We start from the raw sequence: 19,406 nt of genomic DNA on the forward strand, positions 1-19,406 counted from the left end.
GCTTGCACTGAGCTGAGATCCGGCCACTGCACTCCAGTCTGGGCGACAGAGCGAGACTCTGTCTCAAAAAAAAAAAAAAAAAGTCAATGTTATAAAACACACAGACAGACTATGGAACCGTTCCTGATTAAAGGAGATTTAAAAGACACGACAACTGGAAACACTACCTTGCCCTAAACTGGCTCCTGTACTGAAAGGAGAAAAGCTCTAAAGGACATTCGAGTCAGCTGAGAAAGTTGCAATACCCATGATAAAACGGATCCAGGTGTCGTCTTGCAGCTAAATGTCCTGGTTTTAAAAGCTTTATTGTGATTGTGTAAAGGAATGTGCCTATTCTTAGGAAACAGTCACTGAATTATTTAGAGATCAAGGCCTATGATGTTTGTAACTTTCCTCAAATGGTTCAGGAAAAATATTAAAAAGTATGTGTATATACACCTGTATAGATGACAGATGGAGGGGAGAGGAGAGGGAGGGAGGGAGGGAGGGAGGGAAAGGCATCCTGATGATCAAGGAAACGGGGTAAAATGTTAACATTGTGTGATCCGGGCAAAAGGTACATGGATCTTTGTACTCTTTTATTTTTGCAACTTTTCTGTAAATTTGAAGTTTCCGGTCCAGGCACTGGGAAAAGCGCCTTGGGATCACTTGGGACGCTGAGGCAGGTGGATTGCTTCAGCCCAGGAGTTCAAGACCAGCCTAAGCAACACAGTGGGACCCCATCTCTACAAAAAAAGTATTAAATTAGCCAGGCACAGTGGCTCACGCCTGTAATCCCAGCACTTTGGGAGGCCGAGGCGAGTGGATCACTTGAGGTCAGGAGTTGGAGATCAGCCTGGCCAACATGGTGAAACCCTGTCTCTACTAAAAATACAAAAATTAGCCAGGCGTGGTGACGCACACCTGTAGTCCCAGCTACTCAGGAGGTTGAAGCAGGAGAATTGCTTGAACCTGGAAGGCAGAGGTTGCAGTGAGCCAAGACTGCACCACTGCACTCCAGCCTGGGTGACAGAGTGAGACTCTGTCTCAAATAAATAAATAAAAATTAGCCAGGTTCAGTGCTGCATGCCTATAGTCCCAGCTACTCAGGAGGCTGAGGTGGGAGGATTGTTTGAGCACAGGAGGTCCAGGCTGCAGGAAATCCTAATCATATCACCACACTCCGACCCGGGCAACAGAGTAAGACTGTCTACAAATAAAATAAATACAAAAAATAATAAAATAAAACATAAAACACATTTTCCAAATAAAAACTTAAAAAAAAAAAGGACATTTATGTGCTGGGCATGGTGGTTCACACCTCTAATCCCAGTGCTTTGGGAGGCTGAGGTGAGCACATTTTCTGAGCTCAGGAGTTCAAGATCAGCCTTGGCAACACAGGAGACCCTGTCTGTACAAACAAATTTTAAAAATTAGCCGAGTAGGCCAGGCGCGGTGGCTCAAGCCTGTAATCCCAGCAGTTTGGGAGGCCGAGACGGGCGGATCACGAGGTCAGGAGATCGAGACCATCCTGGCTAATACGGTGAAATCCCATCTCTACTAAAAAATACAAAAACTAGCCGGGCGAGGTGGCGGGCTCCTGTAGTCCCGGATACTCGGGAGGCTGAGGCAGGAGAATGGCGTAAACCCGGGAGGCGGAGTTTGCAGTGAGCTGAGATCCGGCCACTGCACTCCAGTCTCGGAGACACAGCGAGACTCCATCTCAAAAAAAAAAAAAAAAAAAAATTTAGCCGGATATGGTGGCATGTGCCTGTAGTCCCAGCTACCTGGGAGGCTGAGGTGGGAGACTCTCTTGAGCCCAGGAGGTGGAGGTTGCAGTGAGCCAAGATCACGCCACTGCATCCTAGCCCAGGTGACACAGTGAGACCCTGTCTCTAAATAAATAAATAGACAACTAGGGAAATTTAAACAATGACTAGATATCAGACGGAGATGAAGAACGATTGTTAATTTTGAGGGTAATCGTGATATTGTGGTAATGCAAAAGGAAGACAGGCCCTTATGTCTTACTTATTCGTTCTACGGTATTACCACATGGAATTCTATGACTGCTGGGACTTCCCTTTACCCACCCAGTGGGCACAGGGGTGGGGTGGGTACAGATGAAACAAGGTTACATGGGCTGGTGGTCGTGGGTGCTTCACTGTGTGATCTCTGTGCTTTGGTATGTTTCAAATTTTCCAAAATAAAATAATAAAAAAATAAACAAAGGATCATTTGGTTGAGGTTTATTTATTTATTTATATTTTTTGGGGGGGTGGAGTCTTGCTCTTGTCGCCCAGGCTGGAGTGCAGTGGTGTGACCTCGGTTCACTACAACCTCTGCCTCCTGGGTTCAAGTGATTCTCCTGCCTCAGCCTCCTGAGTAGCTGGGACTAGAGGTGCCTGCCACCATACCCAGCTAATTTTTGCATTTTTAGTAGAGACGGGGTTTCACCATGGTGGCCAGGCTGGTCTCCAACTCCTGACCTCAGGTGATCCACCTGCCTCCGTCTCCCAAAGTGCTGGGATTACAGGCGTGAGCCCCCGCATGCAGCCAGTTTTATTTCAAGGGGCAGAAGTATTTCAAGTGTATTCCTGTGTGGATATTGAATTGTTTGCATTGTATTCAATGATTTCTTTTTTCATTTTTATATTTCTCCCTTTGTTCTATATTATTTTTCTTTCAGGAAGCCACCCTTCTTCCACAAGCAATGAAGTAATAGAAATGGAATTACCAATGGAAGGTTAGAAAAATGCAGCATCCTCTCTCTCTCTTTTAAAAAAGTTTATAGTATTTTACAAAGAACATACTCTTTCTTTTTCTTTTTTTGTTTTTTTTTTGAGACGGAGCCTCACTCTGTCACCCAGGCTGGAGTGCAGTGGCACGATCTCGGCTCACTACAACCTCTGCCTCCTGGGTTCAAGCGATTCATGTGCCTCAGCCTCCTGAGTAGCTGCAATTACAGGCACCCGCTACCACGCCCGGCTAATTTTTGTATTTTTAGTAGAGACGGGGTTTCACCATGTTGGCCAGGCTGGTCTCGAACTCCTGACCTCAAGTGATCCGTCCGCCTCTATCTCCCGAAGTGCTGGGATTACAGGCGTGAGCCACTATGCCCAGCTGAAAGTTTATAGCATTTTACAGAGAACATACTCTTTTATACATGCAAGTTATATATAATAAAGAAGGTGATTTCCTGGCATGCCTGTCTTCTCAGAAAACTATTAATGGTTGAGTTCTTGTCCTAAGATATAGTAATAAGGGCTCTATCTCTTCTTGTACTTCTGATCTGTGATGTTATAAAACACAGAGTAATTCTACTTAAAGCACCTGAGTATGGAAGTTAACTTGCTGTTTGTTGCTTTTTCTTTTGCATGGCATGACAGAATACTTTTGGACAGAGTTAGTAATATTTTAGGAAATTCTTGCATTAGAAGTAAAATTTGATAATACTTCCCTCCATTCATATATAAATCTTGAGCATCATATGAATAAAGCCTAAATTCCTAAGGTGGTTTATGTATGTCCAAGATAAAATTAATAATTGAAAAAAGGGCTGGGCATGGTGGCTTACGCCTGTAATCCCAGCACTTTGAGAGGCTGAGGTGGGCAGATCACCTGAAATCAGGAGTTCAAGACCAGCCTGGCCAACATGGTGAGACCTCCGTCTCTACTAAAAATACAAAAATTAGCCAGGTTTGGTGGCGGGCACCTGTAATCCCGGCTACCCTGGAGGCTGAGGCACGAGAATTGATTGAAACTAGGAGGCGGAGCCTGCAGTGAGCTGAAATCACACCATTCCACTCCAGCCTAGGTGACAGAGTGAGACTGTCTCAAATAATAATAATAATAATAATAAAGATTTTCTTCCCAAACCTAGAGGCATGGGACATCTTTGTCCATTTACAGGCATTGTGGCCTTACTTTTAGTTGTGTATCTGCCTTAGAGAGATAGTAACACACGGATTACCAAAATGATCCTGTTTTTGTTTTTGTTTTTGTTTTTTTTGGAGACAGTCTTACCCCGTCACCCAGGCTGGAGTGCAGTGTTGCGACCTCAGCTCACTGCAGCCTCCACCTCCCAGGTTGAAGCAATTCTCTTGCCTCAGCCTCCTGAGTAGCTGGGATTACAGGCGTGTGCCACCACACTCGGCTAATTTTTGTATTTTTAGTAGAGATGAGGTTTCACCATGTTGCCCAGGCTGGTCTTCAACTCCTGGCCTCAAGTGATCCGCCCACCTTGGCCTCCCAAAAGTGCTGGGATTACAGGCGTGAGCCACCGTGCCCGGCTCAATTACTGTTTATTATCCTATTATTATTGCTTATAAAATTAAAATTATGTTTATTATATATGAAGTGTATTTAAAATGCCAAGATAAGCTACTTTTTTGGTATAGGAGCAGTAATGTGTTGGAATATGAGGAGAATACTTAATAATGAATGTCATTTTAGAAATTTTTTTTTCAAGATTCCACTCCTCTGGTGCCTTCAGAAGAACCAAATGAGGACCCTGAAGCCGAGGTGAAAATCGAAGGTTAGTTGCCAAACGCGCCATTGCCAAGTATGATTTTCATTCTAACAGGATTAATTGCGAATAGGATGGCTGAGCTCAGTGACTCAAGCCTGTAATCCCAGCACTTTGGGAGGCCAAGGTAGGTGTGTTGCTTGAGCCCAGGAGTTTGAGACCAGCCTGGACAACATGGTGAAACCCTGTCTCTACTAAAAACACAGAATTAGCCAGGCATGGTGGCACACATCTGTAGTCCCATCTACTCGGGAGGCTGAGGCAAGAGGATCGCTTGAACCTGGGAGGCGGAGGTTGCAGTGAGTCGAGATCTCACCACTGCACTCCAGCCTGGGTGACAGAGCGAGATTCCATCTAAAAAAAAAAAAAAAAAAAAAAAAAAAAAAACGAATTGTGAGGAAGAGATTGAAATCTCTAATGTGTGTATATATAATAGAGCAGCCCATATTCCCATTAGGGCCCAGTACTTTGGGGTGTTGTAGACAACATAATTAGCTGTGCAAAAAAATTAGAAAGAAAAGAAAAATAATAACCAGGCATGATGGTGCATGCTTGTAATCCCAGCACTTTGTGACTTTGAGACGCCAAGGCAAGAGGATCATTTGAACCCTGGAGTTCTAGATAAGCTTGGGCAACATAGTGAGACTCCATCTCTGCAAAAAATAAACAGTAAAAAAAATTAGGCAAGGCATGGTGGCTCATGCCTGTAATCCCAGCATTTTGGGAGGCTGAGGTGGGCAGATCACTTGATCCCAGGAGTTTGAGACCAGCCTGGGCATAGTGAAACCCTGTCTCTACTAAAAATACAAAAAATTAGCAGGGCATGGTGGCACACACCTGTAGTCCCAGCTATTCGGGAGGCTGAGGTGGGCCAATCACCTGAGCCCAGGGAAGTCGAGGCTGCAGTGAGCTGTAATTGTGCTACAATACCCCAGCCCGCATGATGGGAGTGAGATCCTGCCTCAAAACAAACTAACAAAAATATTAGCCAGGCATGGTGGCACACACCTGTAGTCTCAACTACTTGGGAGGCTGAGGTGGGAGGATCGCTTCAGCCCAGGATTTCGAGGCTGAAGTGAGCTGTGTTTATGCCTCTGCACTACAGTGTGGTTAACAGAGCAAGACTCCATCTCTAAAAATAAAAATTAAAACAAAATTTTTTTAAGTCTTTCACATTAGCACTGACCCACAACTGGGCCTCTTCTGTGCTGTGTTCAAGTAAGGAAAGAATGAAGGGTGGAGGGTACATAAGCGGGGAGAATAGAAAGGAAAGGACGATTCACTCACACATAGCCCCTTTCCTACTGGAGTGGACAGACAGATATCAAAAGTAACCGCTCAGGCCTGCAGCTGGTGAACTCAGTTTAAGTGCAAGTATCTAAAAGAAGTGAAATTGAAAGTGTGATTTAGGGCTGGCGTGGTGGCTCACACCTGTAATTCCAGCACTTTGGGAGACCCAGGTGGGTGGATTCCTTGAGGCCAGGAGTTCAAGACCAGCCTGGCCAACATGGCAAAACGCTGTCTCTACTGAAAATACAAAAATTAGAGCTGGGTGTGGTGGCTCACACCTGGGTAATCCCAGCACTTTGGGAGACCCAGGTAGGTGGATCCCTTGAGGCCAGGAGTTCAAGACCAGCCTGGCCAACACAGCGAAACCCCATCTCTACTAAAAATACAAGAATTAGAGCCAGGTGTGGTGGCTCACACCTGTAATCCCAGCACTTTGGGAGGCCCAGGCAGGTGAATCAGTTGAGGTCAGGAGTTCTCGACCAGCATGACCAACATGGTGAAACTCCATCGCTACTAAAAAAATACAAATAGTAGCTGGGGGTGGTGGTGGGCTCCTGTAATCCCAGCTACTCAGGAGGCTGAGGCATGAGAATCGCTTGAACCTGGGAGGCAGAGATTGCAGTAAGCTGAGATTGCACCACTGCACTCCAGCCTGGGCGATAGACTCAATCTCAAAAAAAAAAAAAAAAAAAAAAAAAATTAGCCAGGCATGGTGGTACATGTCTGTGGTCCCAGCTACTCAGAAGGCTGAGGTGGGAGGATCACTTGACCATGGGAGGTAGAGGCTGCAGTGAGCTAGGATCATACCACTGCACTCCAGCCTGGATGACAGAGTAAGAACCTGTCTCAAAAAAAAAAATAATAATAATAATAATCAGTCTGGGCTTCTGATCAAAGCAGTACTTAGACATATTTAAAGGTGAATTGGCTTTATTCTTGGTAAATTCTAAATTTCAACCTCTGTTTTAAGGAAACACAAATTCATCCAGTGTTACAAACTCTGCAGCAGGTGTTGAAGATCTTAACATCGTTCAAGTGACTGTTCCAGGTATGGACTAATGTTACATTTTTCCTTTTGTCTGAATTCTTTTTTGACATAGGGTGGTCTCTTGGACCTGTCATTTTTCACTTAGTTCACCCTGACAACTAAGAAATGACAGTTCGGGAATATAAAATATGCGGCAAGTTGCTACACACCAAGCATCTTGCTCGTATCAGACATTGTTAACCAGATATTTTGCTTCTCCTGGCCAAGCCCGGGCATTACCTGGAAAATGCATCTCAGAGCAGGCAGCACCGAGCACCAGCTATGGCTGAACTGGAATTGGCCACAGAGGTGAAATGTTTTGTTGCCCATCATTAATAATCTTCCTGCCGGGCGCAGTGGCTCACGCCTGTAATCTCAGAACTCTGGGAGGCTGAGATGGGTGAATCACGAGGTCAGGAGATCAAGACCATCCTGGCTAACATGGTGAAACCCCGTCTCTACTAAAAAAATACAAAAAATTAGCCAGGCATGGTGGCGGGCGCCTGTATTCCCAACTACTCAGGAGACTGAGGCAGGAGAATGGCATGAACCCGGGAGGCAGAGCTTGCAGTGAGCCGAGATCGCGCCACTGCACTCCAGCCTGGGGGACAGAGCAAGACTCCGTCTCAAAAAAATAAATAATAATAATAATAGTCTTCTTTTCTGAATATGTGTATGTAAAATATATCTGGAAATATACAAGAGAATCTAATAACATAGTTCCTCCAGGGAAGGAAACTGACAGCTGAGATAGGGATGGGAGAGAGACATTTGAGATGTTTCTGTGTATTACTCTTCTTCAGTGTTGAGCCATGTGATTGCTTTAGTTATTCAAAAGTAAATAAAGTTTTAAAGTGTTGAAAAATATCTAAAAAATAAAAACAAAAAAAGGGCCAGGCATGGTGGCATGTGCCTGTAATCTCAACACTTTGGGAGGCTGAGGCAGGAGGATCACTTGAGCCCAGGAGTTTGAGACCAGCCTGCACAGCACAGTGAGACTCTGTCTCTAAAAAACAAAAAGCAAAGAAAAATAGACTGGGTGCAGTGGCTCACACCTGTAATCCCAGCACTTTGGGAGGCTGAGGCAGGTGGATTACCTGAGGTCAGGAGTTCGAGACCAGCCTGCCCAACATGGTGAAACCCTGTCTCTACTAAAATTACAAAAATTAGCCAGGTGTGGTGGTGGGCGCCTATAATCCCAGCTACTTAGGAGGCTGAGGCAGAAGAATAGCTTGAATCTGGGAGGGGTGCAATTAATTGCTTGAACCCAGAAGTTTGCAGTGAACCAAGATTGCACCATTGTACACCAGCCTGGGCGACAAGAGCAAAACTCAGCCTCAAAAAAAAAAAAAAAAGAAAAGAAAAGAAAAAAGAAAAATAAAAAAAGAAAGAAAACAAAAATATACCTTTCCTTCTAATCCTAGTACCTCTTATTCCTTTTACTTGTCATATTTCATTGGCTAAGATTTCTATTTTAAGGCTGAAAAGTGGTGGTGAAAGTAAACATCCTTGTCTTGTATGATATTGAAAATATTCCTTAAAAGTAATATGTAGTATGTTTATATAGGGTTATGATTTGGAAAATTCTGTATTATCTATAATGGCTTCCATTTCCAAATTTCCAAAATGCTTAATTATTGCTAAAAGTAAACTGAATAACAATCCAGGTAAAGCACTTTCTCGGGGGCTAACAGGCATTTCTCCCAACAGCTCTCTTGGGAGAAAATACATGAATAACCTTGATTTGTTTATTTGTTTAATTATTTTTAGATAATGAGAAGGAAAGATTATCAAGCATTGAAAAGATTAAACAGCTAAGAGAACAAGTTAATGACCTCTTTAGCCGAAAATTTGGTAAGTTTTTATATCTTTTTATATCCAGAATTCATATACTTAAAATACTTCTTTTTAAAAGAATACTTGGCCGGGCGCGGTGGCTCAAGCCTGTAATCCCAGCACTTTGGGAGGCCGAGGCGGGCGGATCACGAGGTCAGGAGATCGAGACCATCCTGGCTAACACGGTGAAACCCCGTCTCTACTAAAAATACAAAAAGAAATTAGCCGGGCGTGGTGGTGGGCGCCTGTAGTCCCAGGTACTCCGGAGGCTGAGGCAGGAGAATGGCGTGAACCCGGGAGGCGGAGCTTGCAGTGAGCCGAGATCGTGCCACTGCACTCCAGTCTGGGCGACAGAGCAAGACTCCGTCTCAAAAAAAAAAAAAAAAAAAAAAGAATACTTGGCCAGGTGCATTGGCTCACACCTGTAATCCCAGCACTTCAGGAGGCCAAGGCTAGAGAATCACCTGAGCCCAGGAGTTTGAGACCAGCCTGGGCAACAAAGTGACCCCCAGGTCTGTAAAAAAAAAAAAAAAAAAAAAAAAAAAAAAAAATTACTTTATCTTACAAGAAATTGATCTTGGCTGGGCGCAGTGGTTCACGCTTTTAATCCCAGCACTTTGAGAGGCCAAGGTGGGTGGATCACTTGAGGCCAGGAGTTCGAGTCCAGCCTGGCCAACATGGTGAAACCCTATCTCTACTAAAAATACAAAAAATTAGCCAGGTGTGGTGGTGCATGCCTGTAATCCCAGCAACTCAGGAGGCTGAGGCACGAGAATCGCTTGAAACTGGGAGGTGGAGGTTGCAGTGAGCTGAGATCGCACTGTTGCACTCCAGCCTGGGCGACAGAGCAAGACCCTGTCTCAGGAAAAAAAAAAAAAAGAAGAAGAAATTGATCTTTTTGTGAAAGAGCTGTGATAAAAATTAGTCAATGTGTCTTTTACAGAAGAGCTTTTGCGTGGTAGCATTGACTAATTACAATAATAATAATAGCTATCTTTATTTTACTGAGTGCTCACCTTGCGTATTATTTTTTGTGCTCAACATGTGTTTGATCATTTAATCCTCACATAAAACCTTTCAGGTAGGCGCCAGGATAACCCCGTGTAATGGATGGAGAAACTGAGTTTGCCTACTACCCATGCCAATTTGAAAATGTTAAAATTATATTCACACATCGTAGTACCACTGGAAAATAATAATGACTGATTATAAGTATTGTCATTTGATGCTTCTAAGTTCTGGTTTAGGAAATGTAAGGAACAAACTCAGCTAGTTTTATTTGTGTTTTTGTTGTTGTTGTTTTGTTTTGTTTTGTTTTGAGGCAGGGTCTCGCTCTGTCTCCCAGGCTGGAGTGCAGTGGGGCGATCTCAGCTAATTGTAGTTTCTGCCTCCTGGGTCCCTCCCGTGTAACTGGGATTACAGGCATGTGCCACCATGCCCAGCTAATTTTTGTATTTTTAGTAGAGACAGGGTTTCGCCATGTTAGCCATAGCTGGTCTCAAACTCCTGGCCTCAAGTGATTCACCCGCCTCAGTCTCCCAAAGGGCTAGTATTACAGGTGTGAGCCACCGCGCCCAGCCAAACTCAGCTGGTTTTATGCTGCTCATCCTGTCACAGGTGAAGCAATTGGCGTGGATTTCCCTGTGAAAGTTCCCTACAGGAAGATCACATTCAACCCTGGCTGTGTGGTGATTGACGGCATGCCCCCGGGGGTGGTATTCAAGGCCCCCGGCTACCTGGAAATCAGTTCCATGAGGAGGATCTTGGAGGCAGCTGAGTTTATCAAATTCACAGTCATCAGGTAAGTGAGTCAAGAGAATGAATCTGGAAACTCTGACTTGCCCAAGGTGGGCACGTGGCAGCCCAGGAATGTCTGCCCCGTGACTTGGGCTGGGGGTTTGTTCCCGCAGTGACTTCATCATCTTCTGCTTCCTTGAGATGTATCCATGTCCTTGTTCCTCGGTGATCACGGGCAGCCCGTCCCAGTTGTAGCTCACACAGCACCTAGCATAGAGTTAACACTCCGCAAAAGTTTGTCCAATCAAACTAAGTGGGGCCGGGCACGGTGGCTCACGCCTGTAATCCCAGCACTTTGGGAGGCTGAGGTGGGCAGGTCGTCTGAGGTCAGGAATTTGAGGCAAGACTGGCCAACATGGTGAAACCCCGTCGCTACTAAAAATACAAAAATTAGCCGGGTGTGGTGGCGGGTGCCTCTAATCCCAGCTACTCAGGAGGCTGAGGCATGAGAATCGCTTGACCTGGGAGGTGGAGGTTGCAGTGAGCTGACATGGCGCCAATGCACTCCAGCCTGAGCAGCAGAGTGAGACTCCATCTCCAAAAATAAATAAATAGGCCGGGCATGGTAGCTCAGGCCTGTAATCTCAGCATTCTGGTAGGCCGAGGCAAGTGGATCATTTGAGGTCAGGAGTTCGAGACCAGCCTGGCCAACATGGTGAAACTCCATCTCTACTAAAAATAAACATTAGCCGGGTGTAGTGGTACGTGCCTATAATCCCAGCTACTTCAGGAGAATCACTTGAATCTGGAATGTGGAGGTTGCAGTGAGCCCAGATGACACCACCGCACTCCAGCCTGGGTGATGGAGTGAGACTCCGTCTCAAAACAAAAACAAAAACAAAAAGTTCGGTGCAGTGGCTCACGCCTTTACAGGTAGATATCTTGAGGTCAGGAGTTCAAGACTAGCCTGGCCAACATGGTGAAACTAAAAATACAAAAAATTAGTCGAGTGTGGTGACGGGTGCCTGTAGTCCCAGCTACTCAGGAGGCTGAGGCAGGAGAATGGTTTGAACCCAGGAGGCGGAGCTTGCAGTGAGCTGAGGTCGCACCACTGCACTCCAGCCTGGGTGACAGAGGGAGACTCTGTCTCAAAAAAACAAAAACAAAATAAATAAATAAATAAATAAATATTCTTCTGTAAAAAAATAAATAAGTAAAAATTTAAAAAATAATAAAACTAAGTGGCCAAAAGAGGAAACATGAGCTTGTCGCATTTATCAATGTGTCTCTCTCTTCAGGCCGCTTCCAGGGCTTGAGCTCAGTAATGGTGAGTATTCTGCCTGGTGAGAAGAACGTTCTGGCAATGTTGGGCCGCGGGAAGTGTCTGGGTGGGTGCTCAGGGTCTTTGCTTCCTTGAGACTGGGACCCAAGTACACGACCTTTGATGCATGCTTTATTTTTCCTGCATGTGATAAAGTTAGATAACTCTGTTACTTGAGTTTGATTAACCAGGCATTTTTTCTCATACAACAGTCTGAAGAAGCATAATGTATATCACACCATGAGTGTGATGTGTGATGTGGCACACTCTTTTTTTTTTTTTTTTTTTTTTTTCTGGAGACGAGTCTCGCTCTGTCACCCAGGCTGGAGTGCAATGGCACAATCTCAGCTCACCGCAGCCTCCCCCTCCCAGGTTCAAGCGATCTCCTGCCTCAGCCTCCTGAGTAGCTAGGACTATAGGCGCGTGCCACCACGCCTGGCTAATTTTTGTATTTTTAGTAGAGATGTTTTTGCCATGTTGACCAGGCTGGTCTCGAACTTCTGACCTCAAGTGATCTGCCCACCTCTACCTCCCAAAGTGCTGGGATTACAGGCATGAGCCACTGCGCATGGCCGATGTGGCATACTATTCAAATGTGCTATGTGGCGGGGGCTCCCCTGAGGCCACCCGCACAGCTGCGCTCAGGATCACAGTACCGATCTCCTCTGTGTTAGTTGATAAATAGTGCCTGTTTGGCCCCCAGCCCCGCTGTAGTACCTCCCCACCTCTAGACCTTGGCTTGACCTCCCTACAGTGCTGAAGCAAAAGGGATTCCACCTGGTACAGCAGGGGCCCCCCAGAACCCTTCCAGTGCTGAGATTAGCATCTGTTCTTTTTTTTTTTTTTTTTTTTTTGAGACAGAGTCTCGCTCTGTCACCCAGGCTGGAGTGCAGTGGCGCGATCTTGGCTCACTGCAACCTCCGCCTCCCAGGTTCAATCGATTCTCCTGCCTCAGCCTTCCGATTAGCTGGGATGACAGGTGTGTGCCACCACATCCGGCTAATTTTTGTATTTTTTAGTAGAGACAGAGTTTAGCCATGTTGGCCAGGCTGGTCTCAAACTCCGGACCTCAAGTAATCCACCCACCTTGGCCTCCCAAAGTACTGGGATTACAGATGTGAGCCACCGCACCCGGCTCAGCATCTGTTCTGATTGAGCAATGCCCAGGCATTCTGCTACTTAAATGTTCTCTCTTTTTTTTTTCCCCCTTCAACACTTATTTTAAGTTCTAGGGTACATGTGTAGGATGTGCAGGTTTGTTAAACATAGGTAAATGTGTGCCATGGTGGTTTGCTGCACAGATCAACCTATCACCTAGATATTAAGCCCAGTATCCATTAGCTATTCTTCCTGATGCTCTCCCTCTCCCTACCCACCCCCACCCTGTTAAATATTCTTAATATCTTCCCTGGAGCCCTTGCAAGTGAATCAGTATCCTGTCAAGTAGAATATGGAGAGGTGTTCTCACGAGCGTGAGTCAACCAGGGAACCTCCTAATGTAACATTTGAAAACCAAAGTAGGCTGGGCATGGTGACTCACGCCTGTAATCCCAGCACTTTGGGAGGCCGAGGTGGACGGATCATGAGGTCAGGAGATGGAGACCCTTCTGTACAACATGATGAAACTCTGTCTCTACTAGATATACAAAAATTAGCCAGGCATGGTGGCGCGTGCCACCACTGGGATTACTACTACTACTAATGAGTAGTAATCCCAGCTACTCAGGAGGCTGAGGCAGGAGAATCACTTGAACCAGGGAGTGGGAGGTTGCAGTGAGCCGAGATCGTGCCACTGCACTCCAGTTTGGCGACAGAGCAAGACTCCATCTCAAAAAAAAAAAAAAAAGAGAGAAAGAAAAAAAAGAAAACCAAAGTATTCTATTAAAATGCTCCATTCTTCTTCCCAAATGCGTCTGATTGCTAAATGATTTTTTGATCTTTTATAATAGCTTTATGTATTTATGTTATTATTATTATTATTATTGGGGTTTTTTTAGAGACAAGGTCTCTGTCGCCCAGGCTGGAGTGCAGTGGTGTGAACATAGCTTACTGCAGCCTGGAAGTCCTGCCCTCAGGCAATTCTCCCACCTCTGCCTCCGGAGTAGCTGGGACAGTACCACCATGCCCAGCTAATTTTTTTTTTTTTTTTTGGAGAGACAGGGTCTCGCTATATTTCCCAGGCTGGCCTTGAACTTCTGGCTTCAAGCAGTCCTCCTGCCTCAGCCTCCCAAAGTGCTGAAATTATAGGCATGACACTGTACAGGGCCTGAGTTTCTTAAGGTGCACTTTTATGTGTGTGTACTCTGGAAATACCTTGATTACCTGAAGGGTGGCCAGATTCTTTACATCTAAAACACTAGCCCCTGTACACTTGAACACACTTATATGTATGAGTTTTGTGTGGTTCTGTGGCTATCACCCTTGTCGTCTGAGACTCACAGTAGGTAAAAATCATATGACTTTTCTGTGCTCATTTCCATCTCTGTTATTTCAAAGTTTTCTTGGGAATCAAATGAGAAAATATGTTAAAATGCTCACGCCTATAATCCCAGGACTTTTGGAGGCCAAGGCAAGAGGATTGCTTGAAGCCAGGAGTTCGAGACCAGCCTGGGCAACACAGCAAGAACCCCATCTCTACAAAAAATTTAAAAATTAGCTGGACATAGTGGCTCATACCTGTATCCCCAGCTACTTGGCAGGCTGAAGCAGGAGGATCACTTAAACTCAGGAGTTTGAGACAGCAGAGAGCCATAATTGCAACACTACACTCCAGCCTGGGTGACAGAACAAGACCCTGTCTCTAAAAAGAAAATGCAAACATATTATCAAATAATTCCTGTTTAAACTGGATGTAACAAGCACAGCTATGTGCTGAACCTCATCAAAGGTGTCTTTTGTTTGGCTCATGTATTTTTAAAAATAAGGATGAGGCCAGGCATGGTGGCTCCTGTAATCTCAGCACTTTGGGAGGCCAAGGCGGGTGGATCGCTTGAGCCCAGGAGTTTCAGACCAGCCTGGGCAACATGGCAAGACTCCAGCTTTACAAAAAAAAAAAAAAAAAAAAAAAAGAAGAAAGAAAAAATAGCTGGGTGTGGTGGTGCATGCCTGTAGCCCCAGCAACTGGGGAGCTGAGGTGGGAGGATCGCCTGAGCCCAGGGAGTTCCAGGTTGCAGTGAGCCATTATCACACCACTGCACTCCAGCCTGGATGACAGAGCGAGACTTTGTCTCGAAAAAAAAAAAAAAAAAAAAAAAAAGGAATAGTGGCCAACATTGAAAAACCGGCACTCTTTCATAAAAGTCAATCTTCAGATTTTCTTTAGAAAACCTGAAGATCTGGCTGGGTGCAGTGGCTCACGCCTGTAATCCCAGCACTTTGGGAGGCTGAGGCAGGTGGATTTCCTGAGGTCAGGAGTTCGAGACCAGCCTGGACAACATGGTGAAACCTCATCTCTACTAAAAATACAAAACTTAGGTGGGTGTGGTGGCGGTCGCCTGTCATCCCAGCTACTCAGGAGGCTGCGGCAGAAGAATCGCTTGAACCCGGGAGGCGGAAGTTGCATTGAGCCGAGATTGCGCCACTGCACTCCAGCCTGGGCGACAGAGCAAAACTCCGTCTCAAAAAAAAAAAAAAAAGTCAGATGCATTTGGGAAGAAGAATGGAGCATTTTAATAGAATACTTTGGTATTCTTTTTATTCTTTTCCTTTTTCTTTTTTTCTTTTTTTTTTTTTTTTTTTTGAGACGACGTCTGGCCACAGCTGGCGTGGCAGCAGTTTGCTGGAGTTGAGGGTCAGCCGTCCCTCTCTGCAGGGTGGGTCACCCTCCTGTGAACCACACCCCGCCCCACCCGCTTCCTCCCTCACGTGCCTCATCAAGCATTTGCTGTTGTTTTCCTCATAGTAACGTTAAGAGAAAAGTGAAATATTTTTGTCTCCCTGTCTCTGTCAAAAGTGGGAAAACGAAAGATAGACCAAGAGGGCCGTGTGTTTCAAGAAAAGTGGGAGAGAGCGTATTTCTTCGTGGAAGTACAGAATATTCCAACATGTCTCATATGCAAACAAAGCATGTCTGTGTCCAAAGAATATAACCTAAGACGCCACTATCAAACCAACCACAGCAAGCACTACGACCAGTATACGGAAAGAATGCGTGATGAGAAGCTTCACGAGCTGAAAAAAGGGCTCAGAAAGTATCTCTTAGGCTCGTCAGACACCGAGTGTCCCGAGCAAAAACAAGTGTTGGCAAACGCAAGTCCAACCCAGAAATCCCCCGTGCAGCCTGTGGAGGACCTGGCTGGGAACTTATGGGAGAAGTTACGTGAAAAAATCAGGTCTTTTGTGGCATATTCTATCGCAATCGATGAGATCACGGATATAAATAATACCACCCAGTTGGCCATTTTCATCCGCGGCGTCGATGAGAACTTCGATGTGTCCGAAGAACTTCTGGACACAGTGCCCATGACGGGTACAAAATCTGGAAACGAGATCTTTTCGCGTGTTGAGAAGAGTCTGAAAAAGTTCTGTATCGACTGGTCGAAATTAGTAAGCGTGGCCTCCACTGGCACCCCGGCGATGGTGGATGCCAATAACGGGCTTGTCACAAAACTGAAGAGCAGGGTGGCCACGTTCTGCAAGGGTGCGGAACTGAAGTCCCTCTGTTGTATAATTCATCCGGAATCACTCTGTGCTCAGAAGCTGAAGATGGACCACGTCATGGACGTGGTAGTGAACTCCGTGAACTGGATATGCTCCCGGGGACTGAACCACAGCGAGTTCACAACCTTGCTCTATGAGCTGGACAGCCAATATGGTAGCCTCCTGTACTACACGGAGATTAAGTGGCTCAGTCGCGGGCTGGTGCTAAAGAGATTTTTTGAATCGTTGGAAGAAATCGACTCCTTCATGTCGTCCAGAGGCAAACCCCTGCCTCAACTGAGCTCCATAGATTGGATCCGAGACCTGGCCTTCTTGGTTGACATGACGATGCACCTGAACACTTTGAACATCTCTCTCCAAGGGCACTCCCAAATCGTCACGCAGATGTATGACTTGATCCGGGCGTTCCTAGCAAAACTGTGCCTCTGGGAGACTCATTTGGCGAGGAATAATTTGGCCCACTTTCCCACGCTGAAATCAGTTTCCAGAAATGAAAGCGATGGCCTGAACTACATTCCTAAAATCGCGGAACTCAAGGCCGAATTCCAGAAAAGGCTATCCGATTTCAAACTCTACGAAAGCGAACTGGCTGTGTTCAGCTCCCCGTTCTCCATGAAGATAGACAGTGTGCACGAGGAGCTCCAGATGGAGGTGATCGACCTGCAATGCAACACGGTCCTGAAGACGAAATACGACAAGGTGGGAATACCAGAATTCTACAAGTACCTCTGGGGCAGCTACCCGAAATACAAGCACCACTGCGCAAAGGTTCTCTCCATGTTCGGGAGCACCTACATCTGCGAGCAGCTCTTCTCCATTATGAAACTGAGCAAAACAAAATACTGCTCCCAGTTAAAGGATTCCCAGTGGGACTCTGTACTGCACATCGCAATGTGATAGAGAGAAAACTCCTGGCAGGACCCTATGGTGGGAAGGGCTGGAGTCTTCTAGGCCCAAAGGAGATGACAAAATGAATTATTTTTTTCTTTTTTGAGACGGCGTCTTGCTCTGTCGCCCAGGCTGGAGTGCAGTGGTGCAATCTCGGCTCACTGCAACCTCTAGCTCCTGGGTTCGAACGATTTTCCTGCCTCAGCCTCCTGAGTAACTGGGACTACAGGCGTTCGCCATCAGGCCCGGCTAATTTTTGTATTAGTAGAGACGGGGTTTCACCATGTTGGCCAGGCTGGTCTCGAACTCCTGACCTCAGGTGATCCACCCGCCTCGATCTCACAAAGTGCTGGGATTACAGACATGAACCACTGTGCCCAGCCGACAAAATGAATTCTTAAACTTTTTTTTTTCAGTTTTTTTTCCACTTTGAATCAGAAATATAATCTGCAGTATCATACTTGTTTATATGACATTGTATGCCTCACTACTCAGTAAAAATCAAGAAAGTTTTATTGTAGTATTGGTACTTGACTTTTCTTATGACTGGCCTGTTTCATTCATTCACATTACCTGCCTGCCACCCTGATAGGCACTGTAGTTGGCATCTCAAAGTTTAAATCAATCAACAGAGAGATAGGGAGAGAGATGTGTATGTTTGCTTTTTGGTTTTTGGGGTTTCTTTTGAGACGGAGTCTCACTCTGTCACCTAGGTTTCAGTGCAATGGCGCGATCTGGGCTCACTGCAGCCTCCGTCTCCCAGGTTCAAATGATTCCTCTGCCTCAGCCTCCCGAGTAGCAGGGATTACAGGTGCCTACCACCACGCCCTGCTCATTTTTGTATTTTTAGTAGAGATAGGGTTTCACGATGTTGGCCAGTCTGGTCACAAACTCCTGACCTCAAATGATCTGCCTGCCTTGGCCTCCCAAAGTGCTGGAACTACAGGCGTGAGCCACCACGCCCAGCCCGAGACATATATATTTGTGGAGGAGTATATATGAACACACATTTATCTCCCGTTCCCATCTGCGTGGTGTCCCACATGGTCTAATATGTTTCCAAGTTTCAGGAGAAATAGTTGAAAACATACAGACATACTATAATCCTATGTCATCTGTCTTTGCCTTCACCCGGAACCAGAAAGGTCAGTTTTAAAATGGAAAACCCGGCCGGGTGCGGTGGCTCAAGCCTATAATCCCAGCACTTTGGGAGGCCGAGATGGGCGGATCACGAGGTCAGGAGATCGAGACCATCCTGGCTAACACGATGAAACCCCGTCTCTACTAAGAAATACAAAAAACTAGCCGGGCGAGGTGGCGGGTGCCTGTAGTCCCAGCTACTCGGGAGGCTGAGGCAGAAGAATGGCGTGAACCTGGGAGGCGGAGCTTGCAGTGACCTGAGATCCGGCCACTGCACTCCAGCCTGGGCTACAGAGCGAGACTCCGTCTCAAAAAAATAAAAATAAAAAAAAAAATAAAATGGAAAACCCCAGAGCCAGAAAGGTCAGGTTTAAAATAGAAAACCCCAGAGCAAATAACATAGGCTCTGTCTATAAAAGTTAGACAAAGTAAGTTGAGGTTTAGAGGTTCTCTTTTTTTTTTTTTTTTTTTTTTTACTTTGAATAATTACAGAAAAGTTGTGGCCAAGCACGTGGCTCACACCTGTAATCCCAGCACTTTGGGAGGCCAAGGTGGGTGTATGACTTGAGGTCAGGAGTTCGAGACCAGCCTGGGTAACATGGTGAAACCCCATCTCTACTGAAAACACAAAAATTAGCTGGGCGTGGTGGCGCACACCTGTAATCCCAGCTACTCAGGAGGCTGAGGCAGGAGAATCACTTGAACCCAGGAGACGGGGTTGCAGTGAGATTGTGTCATTGCACCCCAGCCTGAGCAACAAAGTGAGACTTTGTCTCAAAAATAAAAGTTGCAAAATTAAAATTGTATGAAAAATACTCACATGCCCTTTAGCCAGACTCTCAATCGATAACATTTTACCCTTGTTTCATTATTCGATCACTTTGTCTCCCTCCCCCGTTCCCTCCCTCTCCCTCTCACTCATATGTGTGTATGTGTGTCTATAATCAGTGCCTGTGGTAAGTGCATATAAGCAAATGTCTATGAGTATCTATGATATGTGT

General features: G+C 45.7%; 1 protein-coding gene across 4 annotated transcripts in view; it reads left to right on the plus strand.

The window, feature by feature from the left end:
• The window catches only part of LOC126950329 (general transcription factor II-I repeat domain-containing protein 2B-like), a 61,797-nt gene extending 44,012 nt beyond the window's left edge, over positions 1-17,785 (plus strand). The window contains exons 10-16 of one of the 4 annotated variants that reach the window (XM_050783637.1): positions 2,669-2,725; positions 4,451-4,516; positions 6,768-6,845; positions 8,595-8,678; positions 10,278-10,461; positions 11,696-11,724; positions 14,215-15,396. In XM_050783637.1, the coding sequence (XP_050639594.1) occupies positions 2,669-2,725; positions 4,451-4,516; positions 6,768-6,845; positions 8,595-8,678; positions 10,278-10,461; positions 11,696-11,724; positions 14,215-14,234 (518 nt within the window). In that variant the 3' untranslated portion in view covers positions 14,235-15,396. Of the gene's footprint in view, positions 1-2,668; positions 2,726-4,450; positions 4,517-6,767; positions 6,846-8,594; positions 8,679-10,277; positions 10,462-11,695; positions 11,725-14,214; positions 15,397-15,670 lie in introns of those variants that run through there. The other 3 variants (XM_050783635.1, XM_050783638.1, XM_050783636.1) reach the window with 3 other exon arrangements.
• Positions 17,786-19,406: the final 1,621 nt, after the last annotated feature.

This window comes from Macaca thibetana, chromosome 3 (assembly GCF_024542745.1).
Source record: "Macaca thibetana thibetana isolate TM-01 chromosome 3, ASM2454274v1, whole genome shotgun sequence".
Lineage (NCBI taxonomy): Eukaryota > Metazoa > Chordata > Mammalia > Primates > Cercopithecidae > Macaca > Macaca thibetana.